The sequence below is a fragment of the Colias philodice genome, chromosome 19, assembly GCF_061535455.1.
Source record: "Colias philodice isolate Cphi_HAF_F1 chromosome 19, ilColPhil1 Martin Lab GWU primary, whole genome shotgun sequence".
NCBI lineage: Eukaryota > Metazoa > Arthropoda > Insecta > Lepidoptera > Pieridae > Colias > Colias philodice.
In genome coordinates this window covers 603,746-619,982 of record NC_143104.1, presented here as the reverse complement: position 1 = coordinate 619,982, position 16,237 = coordinate 603,746, and the positions used below count along the sequence as shown (strand labels likewise).

Genomic DNA, 16,237 nt, shown 5'->3' with positions numbered 1-16,237 from the left:
AATGGATTTTAACAACTTTTTGCCTATTATTCTATCTTCCATCGCCAGATGTTATTTAGCTATAATTTATTATTTACTGCCAAACTAAATATTTCAAGTAAATCAATTCGCAATGAAAATGATTACCACCGGTAAAAGCGTGTAAAATTGATGACAGATTTGCTATGAAAATGAAATAGGCATAAAACGCTTGTTTAAATACCCTTGTTCTAGTCAGAATTAATCCAACTGTCTATCAACCACGTAAACAATACAACTTTCCCTCAAATACAAAAGACGCTTGCAGAGTTACTAGAGCTGTACTGTTCTAATCGGCTTATAATCTTGGCCTTAACCAAAAATAATCCAATTGTCCATCAATCACGTAACGTACAAACTTTCGTTCAAAGACGGTCATATTACACGATTTCCGCAGTTACAGTCCGCGGAGCGTTCGCCAAATTGAAAGTACATGCATCGGAAGAAAGTTGAGGTAATATAGATTGATTTGATGTAACTCGCCGGTGATAAACACGGACGTTGCGCAACTGTGCAATTGTGCATGCTCCAATCGACACTTGGACTGTATGTAGTGTAGTGAGGGGAAAAATAGTAGAGATGGTCCACTCGACGGATGGTGGACGATAGAAATGAGTAATGACTAACGGATTTTCATCAAATATTAATTTTGATCAAATAGTATTTTTTCACCAAACACATGAAAAAATACTACTATGCTAAAATACTACTGGACTATGGTTTCTGTTTCTTCTTGGATATATATTTTTGGCAATCTGAGGAAAGGAAGCAAAGGGAATATCGAAACCAAAATATAATAAGCCTGTCTAAAATTCTCTGTTTCGCTGTGTCGCTCCTTGGTACCAATGTTATTTTAAGAAGGAAATTTTGCAAAATGTTGTGCGTAAACTGTTAGAGCCCAAAGGTTTTACTATTATCCTTATACGCTTATTGAGAAGTGTCGTAAAGTTCCAACAAGCTTATGTTAAGCTTTCGTCACACGTATAAGCGAGTCGTAAACAATAATCACAAGTACTTTGACTCTCACTGTACACGAAGAAATACCATTGCATCATTAACTGGGGAAAATCCTGTATATATAATCCCTACTTTAATATGCCACCTTATATTTCTTTGGAAAGTCCTGGCTCGTAATGTATGGATTACGTATCTTTCGAGCTATGTAGCGTATAACTTCTTGAAGAAAATGTAATTAATGTTTCATTTTGCTGTTTTACCTACATATTATGTAAATTGCTTACGCTTATTAATTCTAATTGCCCATATTTGTTCAATTAATTGTATTAAATAAATATTAAATTGTGTATCTAATTATCACACCTGACACAGCATCCCTTTTGTAGGTATGTATTACATTTTTTTTATTCTATTATTAATTAGCTAGATAGGATTTAAGAAGTGATTTTGATTGACCAAAATGCTTCTTAACCCATTGACCACCGTAAGCCCCGATCGGGGCGCGACACAATAGATTTTCTATTGTGTCTGTGATTCCGAGGACTGATGGATTAATACCCAAACGAGACACAACAATAATTGCGATTTACTATAAACATAACAATGTTATGTAATGATTTCGATACGAATATTTTCTATTAGCTTCCGCCCGCGACTCCGTCCGCGCGGATGTCGGTCTTCGCGTGGATGGTTTATTTCTCCATTTTGAGTAACTCTGACAATGACATCTTATAAATATCTATTGGACCCAAATACGGCTAGGCCTATAATAATACGCAACGTGTGTTCGCGGTTCTACAGAACAACGTCTATGGATAAAACTGAAAAATTAAGATTAATTTTTTTTTACGTATTTTTCCAGGATAAAAAGTATCCTATTTTACGCCCAGGATAATAAGGTATAATTATACCAAGTTTCATCGAAATCGAACCGTTAGTTTTTACGTGATGCCTGAACATACAGACAGACAGACAGACAGACAGACAAAAATTTTTTTAATCACATATTTGGGTTTGGTATCGATCCAGTAACACCCCCTGCTATTTATTTTTTCAATATTTTCAATGTACAGAATTGACCCTTCTACAGATTTATTATATGTATAGATTTCTACCACTATTCCTAAGTGCTTATACAGAACTTTCTACGTACTCGAGTTGTCTCATTACGGCCAAATTGAGACAATCACCATGTTCGCTTGTTACCACTGTGTTTCTAAAATGTTTTGATGCTATTATAAAAGCATTATTGTCCATTGGTTGGTGTAACCGCTGCGTCACGACACCCGGTGTTTGGCGCCAGCGGATTCCCTCGGTATTGTACAATCGAGTTTCTTTTCTAACCTACATTGGATGCGAGAGCTTTTGGTATGGTAACGCGAGGGAAGCGATTAGCGTGTGTGTTTAGTCGAACTGTGCACTGTGACCTTTTTGAGTTGTTATTTTTTGGTTTAGTCTCGATGGGGAAGATTTGATTTGAGCTGATTTAAAATTGAGGATTGATATGTACGTTGTATCATTATACGAGTAGGTAGGTATCCTAAGATTCATGATTTAAAATAACAAAAAATTTAAATTGGTACGGTTTTTGAGAAAATCGATTCCGTTGTCTTGGGGTCCCGGTGCCCACAAATCGCGAGCAGCCTAGTGAGGCAATTATTGCGGCTCGAAGCCTGCTGTCCAGTTTCAGACAATGTTTCTGTAAAATAAAATAAATCAATGTAGAAATGCAATCGAGTTAGTAACTTTTTGTATGTGAACTTATTGTTACTATTTTTATCTTGACTGAAATTGAATAAACTACAAAAGTAAAATTACAATAAATTATTTTTCCACAAGTTTATGTACTTAATAATCTTCTTATATATAAAAATGAATCGCAAAATGTGTTGGTAAGCGCATAACTCGAGAACGGCTGAACCGATTTCGATAATTCTTTTTTTATTATATTCCTTGAAGTACGAGGATGGTTTTTACGTAGAGAAAACGTAAATATGTACCACGGGCGAAGCCGGGGCGGACCGCTAGTATTTTATATATAAAATTCTCGTGTCACAATGTTAGTCTGCATACTCCTCCGAAACGGGTGGACCGATTCTCATGAAATTTTCTTAGCATATCGGGTAAGTCTGAGAATCGGCCAACATCTATTTTTCATATTATGTACCACGGGCGAAGCCGGGGCGGACCGCTAGTAAATACAATAAAATTGACAACTCAATGAGACTTTTTCAAGCACGTTAATTTAATTAAGTTTTGATATTGTTTGATTTTCAAATGCAATTATAAGATTAAGATTAAATTAAGTAATCTTAAATTTCAGCACTTTGAAATGGATATAAAATTTAAGCAGAGAAAGTGTCTGATTATATCTTGTGTGTTATTGTTTTTTTTGTTTTGTTTTCACCAAAGTTACGAGCTGCGAACTTTATTCTTTTTGAATACTAAACATTGCATGTGCATCATTCGTTTATTTATTTGTTTGTTTAACGAGAAATTTACAATGTTTAACTACCTACTTGTTTTTTATTTGGAAATGAAAAAAGGTATATTGAGGAAAGTACGAAATATTTCGTGCCTTGGGGTTTTTACTTTTTACACGCTTTATATTAGCTTCACCTGTATGTTTGTATGTTTGTAAGTTGTAACCGACTTCTTTGGGCGCGATTTTGACCCACTTTAAACGGCCAGATTTCGTTCAAACTTTGTAGATTTATTGAGGACCGATGACAATACAATAATTTGATAAAATTTTCTATTTTTTAGTTCGGTTTTCTATGAAAAGCGTGTTTTTTAGTTTTTTTAAACTACATATTATTATTCATATGCGTTGGAGGTTATGTAGGTATTTTTATAGATCAAAATTATTGCTGTAAAAGTATTAAATATTCCTACTCACGTATAAGTCTTATTGGATACTAATAAAAAAAATATAAAAATCTTATAACAATTGATGTTGTATTTAAATTGTAAGCGAAAAAAATGTCTACATCTAATTACAAGTGAATAAAAGTGTAAGTTAGAAGCGATCTATATTGTTGTTTCTTCTAAAGTTAAAATTCTAATTCGTCATCATTTTGGCGAAATTTGAAAGGCAGTTTCATTACATAATTTATAAGCAAAACAATATAAATAGAATGTAATTTTAAGTATTATTGTATAATATACTATAACTGGACGTCTTGTTGACGTTTGGAGTGACAGTTCGTTTCTCTGTATTTTAAATAATTAAAAATATAATTAAAGCTCAAAAACGCAATTAAAAGAAGTATTTTCAGTGGACGTATATACAGTTATCAGTAGACAATCGTGGATAAGTGAATAAAAAACTATAATAAGTGTATAAAAGTGTCCAAGAAAAACAGCTGACCGTCAGCTGTTCGTGAAATACAACTTCAATTTTAGTTAACACAAAAGGGTTACTATTACATCCTACGCAAGTATTCTTGATTACTTTCCATCGATAAGTTTATGTTATAAATAAAAACAATAACAAATAATTATATATTGAGCAAAAAACTGCAAATTCATTGTCTCGCTGCACCACTCAAAACACTGCCATCTATTGGTACTCTGTACGAAGCTACAGCTGATTAAACTGCAATCATGAGTAACAAATGTGGCAAATGTGGTAAATTTGCGTCCACAGATGATGCCAGGTGCACTAAGTGCAAGGACCTTTATCACAAAACATGTATAAGCCCTAAATCACGAATTGGTCCAAATTGGCTGTGTAAAGTATGCAAAAACAAACCTGAAAAAGTAAACAAGCCGATGCCCGATAACAGCCCGGGTGATGCAGGTTCCATTCAGCCGGGGCAATCCATCTTAGCGGACGAGATAAAACTATTACGCACAGAACTTACGGGTTTTCGAAATGAGATGTCCAAGCTAGCAAATATTGTCTCAGAATTTACTAGTAGACTTGATATTATCGAGGATAAAGTGTTAAAATTGGAGTCACAAAATAAGCAAATAGTGGAATTAAATAGTAGTATCAACCTTCTCCAAAAACGCTTGAATGAATCCGAGCAACGAAATCTTATTAACGATGTGGAGATAACGGGTTTGCCCGAAAGCAATGGCGAAAATCCCACACATATAGTCATTTCGTTAGCTAAAAAAATAGGCATATGCTTAGAAGAAAGTGATATAGTGAGCGCGGAGAGAAGCGGATCTACGCGTGTACCACAGAATGAATCCCAAGACCGTGTGCGTGCGCGCGCGATGGTAGTACGTTTTACGCGGAGACACCTGCGCGACGAGATGTTACGTGCTGCGCGCGTACGGCGGGCGACTGACACTGCAGGTACTGGCATCGCCGGCGCGCCCCACCGATTCTATATCAATGAACGCCTAACGAGTATAAATCGTAGGCTATTTTACTTAGCTCGTCAAGAGGGTAGTGCGAAAAAATGGAGATATGTATGGACCCGCGGAGGGTATATATACGCTAGAAAAGAACCTCAATCTAAGGCTTACCGTATTCATTCAGACGATGATCTGAAATCGGTTTTTGGTTCGGAGACTGTTTGTTAATTATTTTTACTAAATTCATCACATTACTGTTTATAAAATCGACAATCATATGCTATCTGGAATGGTCAATCAGTCTGTTAAAAATATTACTGACTTATTTTATAGTTATCATTTATACGTATAAAAATAAAAGAAAAATATACTGTTTATCTGAAGTAACCGTTAAGTTATCTTTAAATAATGTAACTAAACAATTTTGTAATGGTTTTGTTATTTGTCATCTTTATACGACCTTAACAAGGAATATTATATGGTTTGATAAGCTTCTTTTGTGTACAATAACTGAACTTGGTGTGTATGATATAATAATATGCTATTTACTAACACTTTTGTTCTATAAAATTATTTCTTGTCAAATATATACTATATTTCAAATTCAAAAGACACAATATTATCTATCTACATCTACATTATATTATATACACGTAATAAAACCGAAAAAAACATATACAATTTATTTAATTATTATCAACTTTTGAAGTACCTACTAATATATATAGAAAATAAATACATTTCAAAAATCTCTCATACTTACAATAGCGTATACATTTATAAGGTATCAATGTCTTGTATTACAAATAATTATCACTATTTATTATTTTTGGTGTAGTTAGCAAGTTAAAAATTGGTTTTCTAAACCCCGGATCGCTGGGAAATAAACATGACGAGTTTCTAGCCGCAATCATGCGCCACGCTGTAGATATTATGGCCATTAATGAGACCTGGCTCCGCGCCGGCGAAGAGGGACGTGCGCCAGCGGTGCCTGGTTACCGCTTGCGCCACCGCCCACGCCCGCCTGATGTCCGCTCACGAGGTGGTGGAGTAGGGTTTTATGTCCGAGATGGTCTGACGATTCATGTTTTAAAACATCCTGAGGTAAACACGGTTGAACAGATGTGGCTCAAATTAATTTCCCGGGGTAAAAAAATCGTTATCGGAACCGCTTATAGACCGCCCTGGCTAGATATTGATACCTTCTTCGCGGCCCTCACAGAATCTATCAGCTCTTTTGTATGGAGTGATTATATGATATTGGTAGGCGATTTTAATATTAATATACTAAGTGAAAAAACTGCTGGTTTTATAAAATTTAACAATTTCTTAATAACTACAAACTTGAAACAACATGTGACTAAGCCCACACATTTTAAAAGCGATAGTGAGACCTTGTTAGATCTAATATGTTCAGACTGTTCAGTATCTCGGGTAGAAGTAGATTACATAAGTGACTTAAGCAATCATGCGTTTGTAACTTGTATTTTAAATATTATAAAGGAAAAACCTAAACCTAAATGGATGTCAAGGCGCTCTCTCAAAAATATTAATATAACTGATTTCAACCAATCTTTAATCTCCTATGACTGGGACGCGATACTTTCAATTGATAATGTGGACGAAGCTTTAACTACCTTCACTGCCAGTGTTCTAGCTCTGTATGATATTCACGCACCGAAAAAAACATTCAAAGTTAAGTCAGAACAATATCCGTGGATAACGCACAATATTAAACTAATCATGAAGAATAGGGACGAGGCACAAATTCGGGCGAGATTAACCAAAAAAATGTCCCATATACGCTATTACAACGAGCTCAGAAATTATGTTAAAGGTGCTCTAAACCGAGAAAAAAAAGCCTATTTTGATATTTATATTAATGCTAACACAAGCAACCCTAAGGTCCTTTGGAAGCATTTAAAAAAACATATACGGATAAAGCCGCAAAGAGAACCGCTCTTACCACCCCATTTGCGTGATCCTGATAGTATTAATATGCATTTTCTGAACACTCCAGGTCCTAGATACTCACCAGCGTCATACATATCGTATTACAAATCACATCGATACAATAATGATACTGTCCTTGGTTTGAAGCCAGTTACTGACCAAGACGTATGGAAGGCTATTCGAGAACTAACATCCCAAGCTGTAGGCAGCGATGATATCTCGCTTGATATGCTAAAATTAACCACACCAACAACTTTAAAAATAATAACACATATAATTAACATATCAATATCCTCGAACACCTTTCCTGCGTTATGGCGGAATGCTCTAGTACAGCCGATACCAAAAAAAGATCATCCTGATTCATATAAAGATCTAAGGCCAATTAGCATTCTCCCGTGCATGTCAAAAATACTGGAAAAAATTGTATACAAACAAGTCGTTGAATACCTTGAGATGAATCGAATCTTACCGGATTTACAATCGGGCTTTCGACGGCAACGTGGAACTGCTACAGCGCTAACGGATGTAGTGGATAACATTATTAGAGCACAGGATAGAGGTATGAGCACAATCCTTGTATACCTCGATTATTCACGCGCATTCGATACGCTGAACATACCTCTATTGCTGGCTAAACTATCCTATTATGGTTTTACACAAAATGCAGTCTCATGGTTCGGCAGTTATCTTAGCAATCGAACTCAAACTGTTATGATAACTGGGGAAAACGGCGCGGGGTTGTTTTCACAGTGCAGATCTATTGAACGAGGTATTCCCCAAGGCTCAATTCTGGGGCCGCTATTATTTATCTTATACACTGCAGACATTATTGATAATATTCAATGTTGTAAATTTCATTCCTACGCTGATGATATACAACTTTATCTATCTTTCAAGCCCGATGATACACAGAATAGCTTAGTAAAACTAAATGGTGACCTAGATCGAATTTCTACGTGGTCAGCAAATAATACCTTGCAGCTAAACGCTGACAAAACGAAATTCATGATACTAGGTACACCAAAACAGGTAAAAAGTGTCGAGCAGCAAAATCCTGTACTTAACATTCAAGGCACTGTCATCGAGCGTGTACGTGAGGCTCGTAACTTAGGGGTCATATTCGACGAACAACTTAGATTCGAAAAACATATTAATTCAATAATTTCAAACTGCTTTTACCGCCTGAAAGTGTTGTATAATATTAGGTCATATTTGAACACAGACCTACGTTTAAAGCTTTGTGAATCACTCATACTATCAAAATTCAACTATGCAGATGTGATGTATGGTCCTAGATTGCTGGTACGCACTAAAAACTCCATACAGCGAATACAAAACGCCTGCGCTCGTTTTTGTTGGGACATACCAGCTCGGACCCATATATCACCCATCCTAAAGTCCAACAAAGTTTTAAATATGGAGAGTCGTAGGCGACTGCACCTAGCCTCCCTACTATTCAGCGTGGTCATGACCAAGGCACCCGCCTACCTCTACAGTAAACTCACATGGATGGATGATGGCAATCGCATGTATGATACACGGGCGTCCATGTATAAGCTTTCAACCCCCAGAAACTATACAGCGGCTTTCAGGGGAAGCTTTACGTACAGCGCTACTAGGTGCTGGAATAACTTACCTCCGCCAATAAGAAATTGCAAAACACTGCAAAGTTTTAAACATCAGTACAAAAAAGTTATACTTGCTGAATTTCTTAACCAGCCCTAGTAGCGTTGAATGTATAGCCGTATCTATTTTATTTTATTATGTATATATTCACTCTTATCTTATCTATACGTATAAATTACTTCATTACATCTATTCCTTAACCCTTTATATTTAAATAACAAGTATGTACAAGTAAGTTTATATTATGTATTGACAATTTTATTTAAACACTTCAATATATTTATATTCTCCTATTTTTTTAAATTTGAAATATTTATTTTATCAGCTTTTTATTTTACATCACAAAAGATCGTTCTGGTGCTCCAAGCGTAGCAAGTCGAGGGGACTACTGAAAACCGGCGCCTCTCCTCTAGCACGGAGAGGCAAATGCTGAGTAGTCCACCTAATCACGAATACCGACTAATATTTGAATATATTTATTGTATTTTAAGGTTTAAAATTTATTAATGTGTATTGTTCTCAAAAGTGTATTTAGTTATAAGTGAAAAATTGTAATTAAGTATTTGTGATTAAATGTATTTTCTTTCTTCTTTCTTTCTTTCTTTCTAATATATTTTATTCACTAAAAATTATAATAAAGTATAAGGCTGCGCTTGCGCAAGTGACCTTGAAACGCAATTCGCTTAAAAGGTATTATCATTTCCATAACTTTTAGTGCATTCTCATTAATTATAATAGTGTATTCTAGGACACATCGTGTTATGCTAAGCAATAAAATATATTGGTAATCTCTTATACGCTTTATGAATAATAATGTATTTATTTAAATGTTTACACGCTATTTGGCACTATATTAATTAACGTATATAAATAAAATTGTCTGTCTGTTCTGTTTACAACCATAACGGTTAGATGACAGGGAAAGTATAGTATAATAATATAGGTAGTAGGTAACTTACACTGTTTTTATTGTTGATCCGGAAGAAATTACCAACGTTACGTTATGTACTTAACAATTATTAAAGTAAACATTATCTAACGTGTATTTGACGTAGGTGCCTACGCAACTCGCGACATTGTTATGATCTACATAATTTTACACATAACTGTTCAATTGAAAATATTGTAGTAATAAGATTTTAAATATTATGTATGTCGATTTTCCAAAGTTATAAACGTAATCTCATTACATACGTAATTGACAAAAAGTCTGCGATATATTTTTTAAACAATTATTTCAACAATATGGTACAATTACTAGGTATGTGTTTTACCTATAGGTACTTAGATACCTATAGTAAAAAGAAGTACAGTTTTTAACTTTGTTTGTGGTTTGTGGTAATCTTAAAAAAATATTTCACTTACATAACCCTACACATAAGTTAAATATTTTTGTATCCAAGTCACGCCGGGGCAATCCCCTACTTATAAATCAAACAAGCAATAACAGCAGTTCTGTTTTCACCAGGTCCTGCACAAACATGCCGCGGCCTGCGGCGGTCCGGCGCGCGCGCGCTCAGCACGACCACAGCGCTGTGCAAGAGCCCCACGGAGCAGCCGCCCGGCCCTCCGCACTCGGGGAAAGATGCGTCTAGCACAGGTGAGATTGTCTTTCCTTTGCTGATAGAATCAAAAACAATGGAACTTTTCCAAGTCAAATATAACAGCCGTAGAATACAGAATGTTGAAATATTTTATCCCGTTTGAAAGCAGACAGAAATAGACTAGATAGTTTGGAAAATCCAAAAGTGCACGCCTCATATTTTTTTTTAATAATTATTTATTAATTATTATTTTTGTTTATTTAATAACAATTAAACCACATCGAATCAGACCCTGAAAAATGAAAGGGTTCTATTCCTGAGCATACTCAAGCGTAAGAGAAAAAAAAAAGACTCGATTAGTAAAGTATTTCGGTCGCTATCGTGTTAACAAGAAAATCCTCCGCACATACAGACACACGGACGTCCAAGACAGAACTTTTTTAAACTGTTTTTTAACTATTTTAAATAACAAAAATGACATCAAAAATATCATGAATGTTAAAAATAGGTTTTTTTTCTTAATATGTGTGTGTATGTATTATCTTACAAGTGCAATGTATGATACATAAAGACATTTTAAGGGCTTGGTCTAGTAGTGCAAACAAATGCATCCTGTCATCCTATATGTAAATAATACAAATGTACTAAGGGAAAGTTGCTCCACTTAATTTTTAAAAATTAAATCATTCGTATAATTTAATATTCGTAATAAGTACCAAAAATGACAATTTGAAACAATTTTCGTGAAAATTACACCGGGTGATTTTTTTTTATCAGTACACAAAATTTGCGAATACTTTCTATTGATATCTTCAACTTCATGTTTATATAACTGATCAACTTTTACAAAGAAATTTGGACGAAATATAAAAAAAATAAGCTTTCCATACAAAATGCATAACTCTATACATTTTTTTCGACCTAAGTTTCTTAGTGAAAGTTGTTCAGTTTAACTAATAAAACGGATAAACAAATTTTGTATTTACTAATAAAAAAAATGTAATGTTTGTGTTAAAAAATTATAAAATAGAAAAATACGCAAATGAAAACAAAAGATATTTATTTCTGACTAGCTTCCGCCCGCGACTCCGTCCGCGCGGATGTCAGTCTTCGCGTCTTCTACAGATTTATTATATTATGTATATAGATTTATATTGATAAACCTAATAAATCTTTTGCTAGCATTCTGATGCTTTATCGGTTGCACTGGATTTATCTCTTTTTTTTCAATCGCTTGAAGGCATCGAATTCTGAAGTCTCGAATCAATCAATTCTGACAGTAGGCAATTTATGTAAAATCCAATAATGGTCCATCATTTTATTTTGCCTAAACGTTACATACTTTTTTATATATTCTATTTTATATATTCTATTTTTAACGAATGATTCACTCCAGTCCAAACAGCAAATAAGCAGACTTCTGCTTCTGCAACGTTTAGTTGTCCCTGAATTTGGAAAAAATAGTCATGATTCTTATCTATGACAAAAGTGTTATTTTTTGCATTGTATTTCAAATATTAAATTTTTTTAACCGCATCTTCCGCATTCATGTCTTTTGCCGGAATTAGACATTTAACTTCTACTAGTCCCATTTTCCCTTTTTGATATTATGGGAGTGTATAAAGTAAATTTTTTAGATATTTCTCGTTATACTTTTAAAAAGTTATTATTGTCATTTTGCTCATTAGGTAAAGTAATTTCGATATCAGTTTTAAGTTTTTTGATACCTGCAATAATAACGTCATAATCGCCTGCACATACTTATCGATTACACCCTGTATACAATCCACCATCCACATTCATAATGTTTTCCTGTCCTCCTCTCCTTTACGCTGTTCACCGATACATTTTAAATGAGTAAATCTGCTACCACTGAAGGATGTTTCATTGTGATCAGCAAATTTTCACCACTGTTGTCGATTATTTGTTTTTCATTTTTAATCAGCAATTGGGAATCATCAGTTTTGTTTTTTGCAGATTGGTGATGTACCCTAACAATACGTCGAAAAGGGAAAGCATCAACGAATTATCGTTTTCGTCCTCTTTTTTTATTCTTCGCGTCTCTGTTACTTCTGTTTGTTTAGTTCTCAACCCCACTGAATTTTGATGATGTGATGATAATCCATTCGTTTTAATATTGGTACTTAGAGTTGGTAGACTAAACTAGAAATGGTGGACTAAATTTGTCAGCGCGTCTGTAAGATCAGAATATAAAACCAACATCCTGTATTTAAGTTACAAAATTAATAATCAAACAACATGCCGCTACGTTGAAAATGACTAGAAGAAAAAATTAAAACACCTCGGATTAATTTTGGAGTAAACAAATCATTTTCCCCGTATGGGGATTTCCCCGGATGAACTTGGGAAGTTCAAGTTCTCAATACAAGTTTATATTATATTTCGTATTTCTCAAACGAAAAATAAATATTTTTGAAACTTCAAAAAAATTATATTATAAGAAAATTTATGAGCTTACTTTAGTTTTAAAGAAATATACATCCCTTTACTGACACCCCGTAAAATAAAGAAATTGTTGCCAATCACCTTTGCAATCTATTTGGTTTCATTAACTTTATGTTCGAAGATAATTTTTTTTCTAGTAGTTACACGCGTATTTTTTTCGTTTATTTTCCATATCGAAATCAAATGTTTAAAAATACGAATATTTGCACAAAACTAAGATAAAAATAATCAATTAACAAAAATATTAAATTTAATGAAGTAGAGCAACTTTCACTTCGGTATGAAGGAAAATCGAGCGTAGAGCACACGTCAGAACGCTCCGGCCTAAGGAGCGCGACTAAAGAAATTCGCTAGGATTTTTCCTTATTATTTTAAATATTTTTTTAATATTTAAAGAATTATCAAAATTAAAAAAAAAATTTTTTAAAGGATTAATACTCATTGGTCTTCAACCAACTCGAATAAATTAATGGAAAAAATAACTTTTAGCAGTATTTATCAATCGATTTTGTAAGGCAAAAAATGGGAAATTTAATGAATTTATAACGCTCTAATTAAGAAAATCATAAGTTTTTCGGCAATTGTATTCAGCAGTTTTTAATAACGACTATATAAGGATAATAATGCGCTGATCAGATTGTGTAAATTGTAATCGGTTGCAACGTAGTGAGTGCACAAACTTAGCTCGAAATGATTTTGGGGGAAAGAGACTTATCTTGAAGGCCTGATTAAGGTAACATAAAGTAACTTTATAAATGTGAAAAAATTCACGCGCATTGCGTATATAACACTAATTGATAAACAAGAAAAAAAAATTCAGTTTATCATTTCATTAGCCGGGAAAAAATTGTCAAATAACTTGTTGAAAACGCAATTTTGCTAGACTGCAGCCTTAAGTTTGAAAAATCAGATGTTTTGCGCGAAGTGACAGTAGTACCCACCTCAACGCATCGCTTATGAGGCGTGCAAAATGTAAAGTTTATAGTGTTTCTTACACAATCCAGTAGAAATAGCCGCCAAAATAGATTTAAATGAAGCAGTTTGGCACACAGCTTACAATCTGGACAAGCACATACTAAATATATTTATTTCGAAAACGAAAATCTGTGTCGGCTGCAGCTTTAACTGTGGCCTTCGTTCGTACATATAAAGATATGCATTCACGTTTAACCTCACTACCACCATTTCAAACAGCAAGGTTACGAACTCGACTTAGAAAAAACCCAAGCGGGTCAAACGCCTTGCTCAGAAGTCGTTACGACATCCGTAACAAGGTTAATGTTAATCGGTGGACAAACTAAATATATATCTAGTGATTAAGAGTCAGTGCAGACTTCATTTTGACCGGCTTTTAAAGAACAAGATAGCGTATAGGTATCCAATATACCAATACATTGAAATTTGATGAATGTAAAAGTACCTGGACAGTTAGGTAAGGTAGATCGTTATGTTTCCGAGATTGAGTTTGTTGAGATGAGTTATGATTTAAATGGAAAATTGGGATAGGATTAAATAGAAAATGAAAAGGAATGTGAACAGCTTTTGGTAGAGGGTTTGCAATAATATAAAAGAAAATGAGATTCTCTCGCTCCGAACCTTTTTCGAATGGTTACAAAACACTTGATCATGATTGGATTCACCTTTATTGTTAAAACCTTAAAAAATGTGAAATAGATTTTGCTCGGGTGCCTATACGAATGAATAATTTGTTTGGTCATGATTAGGGAATCCAATCCCGCAAACGCGGGATCCCGCTAATGCGGGATCCCGCACCTTTTTTGCGGGATCAAAAATGCGGGATTACTCATGCGGGATCCCGCACGTTCGCGGGATTGAAAAAAAGTAAGAAAAATAGGCTCAGACGATGATCGGAACTATTATCGGACGGAACGGAACGTAATCAATGTCAGTTCCAGTACTCTATGACTGGGGATTCCCCTACGGCGCACAGGGATTTAACTTTGCGCGTACTGAATGGGTGGCAGAGTTTAGAGCTGCTGTGCGTGTACCCACTCGAGATAATTCAACTGATTTGATATTGACACTTTTTGAATGTGGAGGGAATAGGGGGAAGTATTTGGAAGCTGTTTATACATATGTAAAGTCAATTCCGCCTACAAGTGTGGAAGCCGAGCTTGCTTTTTCCGCCGCTGGCTATTTATGCAACAAGATAAGATCAAATCTAAAAGATGAAACGTTAGATACTTTATCATTTCTTCGAAAGTATTTTCAAAAAAAAAAAAAGCTGATTTTAAATGCCTCTAAAACCAATGAATATTTTCTATTTCAAATAAAAATCTAAATATGAAACGTGAAATATTGTGAATATTGTATTGTCTTAAACATCATTATATTTCATTTATAATATAAGTGATAACTTTGCTTAGATGTTGATAAGAATAATTAAAAATATTTGTGTGTATTTTCTTTCTTTAAATTACATGAAACAAAAATAATAATAATTAAAATCAATCCCGCAAATCCCGCGGGATCCGCGGGATTGCTGATCTTAATCCCGCAGGCTTGCGGGATCGCGATTTTGATGCGGGATTGGATTCTCTAGTCATGATGTATTGTATCTATAGGTATAATTTTATATCCATCAAGTCATCAAGGCTTAACTTTGGTTCTAGACAAATTTAAACTTTCACGTTATTTGTCATAACTTCTATTGAAACCAAGCGGAATATTCCTTACCTTTTCAAAGTTCATGATAATAATAATAATGTACTATTATTTTTAGTACTATCTGTTATCGCACCCGGCAGCAACATTGTAGATAAAAGGCCTAACGTAAATATAACAATATGTGACCCGAATGTAAATAATAGAATAAAGAATTGATAAACAAATGGGCGAGAGGTGAACGACACCGAGGTGGCAGTGCTAGAGAGGAAATAGTTTTGGCGAACACTCAGTACGGAATTGTACAGTCAAATCAAATAGATGATAAGAGCAATAAGCTAACTGAATTTACTATTGCTATCTAAAATTCCACTTCTAGATCTAATCGCATTTGCAATATAGTTTTATGACGCCGTACTTCCCTTACTTCTTTCATTTTTGTTCTGTATCTGATTCAGCAAAAGATGCAACCCTGATGCGATTTTAAATCGAGAGAGAACTTTGTGATATATAAATAGACGAACAAATCACTGGTCCTGCACAGTACAAAAGAAAGTGAAACAAAACGATATCCAATTAGTAAGTAAAACAGAAGCTCCAGAAAACTGTCAAGTTTTCAACGATTTAATTGGATGAATAAAGACTTGATTCTACAGATAACACACTGACTTCACATATATTTCGAGTCATTGCACATTACCTTTAACGGCTCATGAACTTTACGGACAGGTGAT

General features: G+C 34.3%; 1 protein-coding gene across 2 annotated transcripts in view; it reads left to right on the top strand.

The window, feature by feature from the left end:
- ClpX (Caseinolytic protease chaperone subunit) overlaps positions 1-16,237 on the top strand; it is a 57,167-nt gene that overhangs the window by 12,072 nt on the left and 28,858 nt on the right. For both annotated transcript variants that reach the window (XM_089707595.1, XM_089707596.1), the window contains exon 2: positions 10,337-10,468. In XM_089707595.1, coding sequence (XP_089563721.1) covers positions 10,337-10,468 — 132 coding nt within the window. The remainder of the gene's footprint in view (positions 1-10,336; positions 10,469-16,237) is intronic.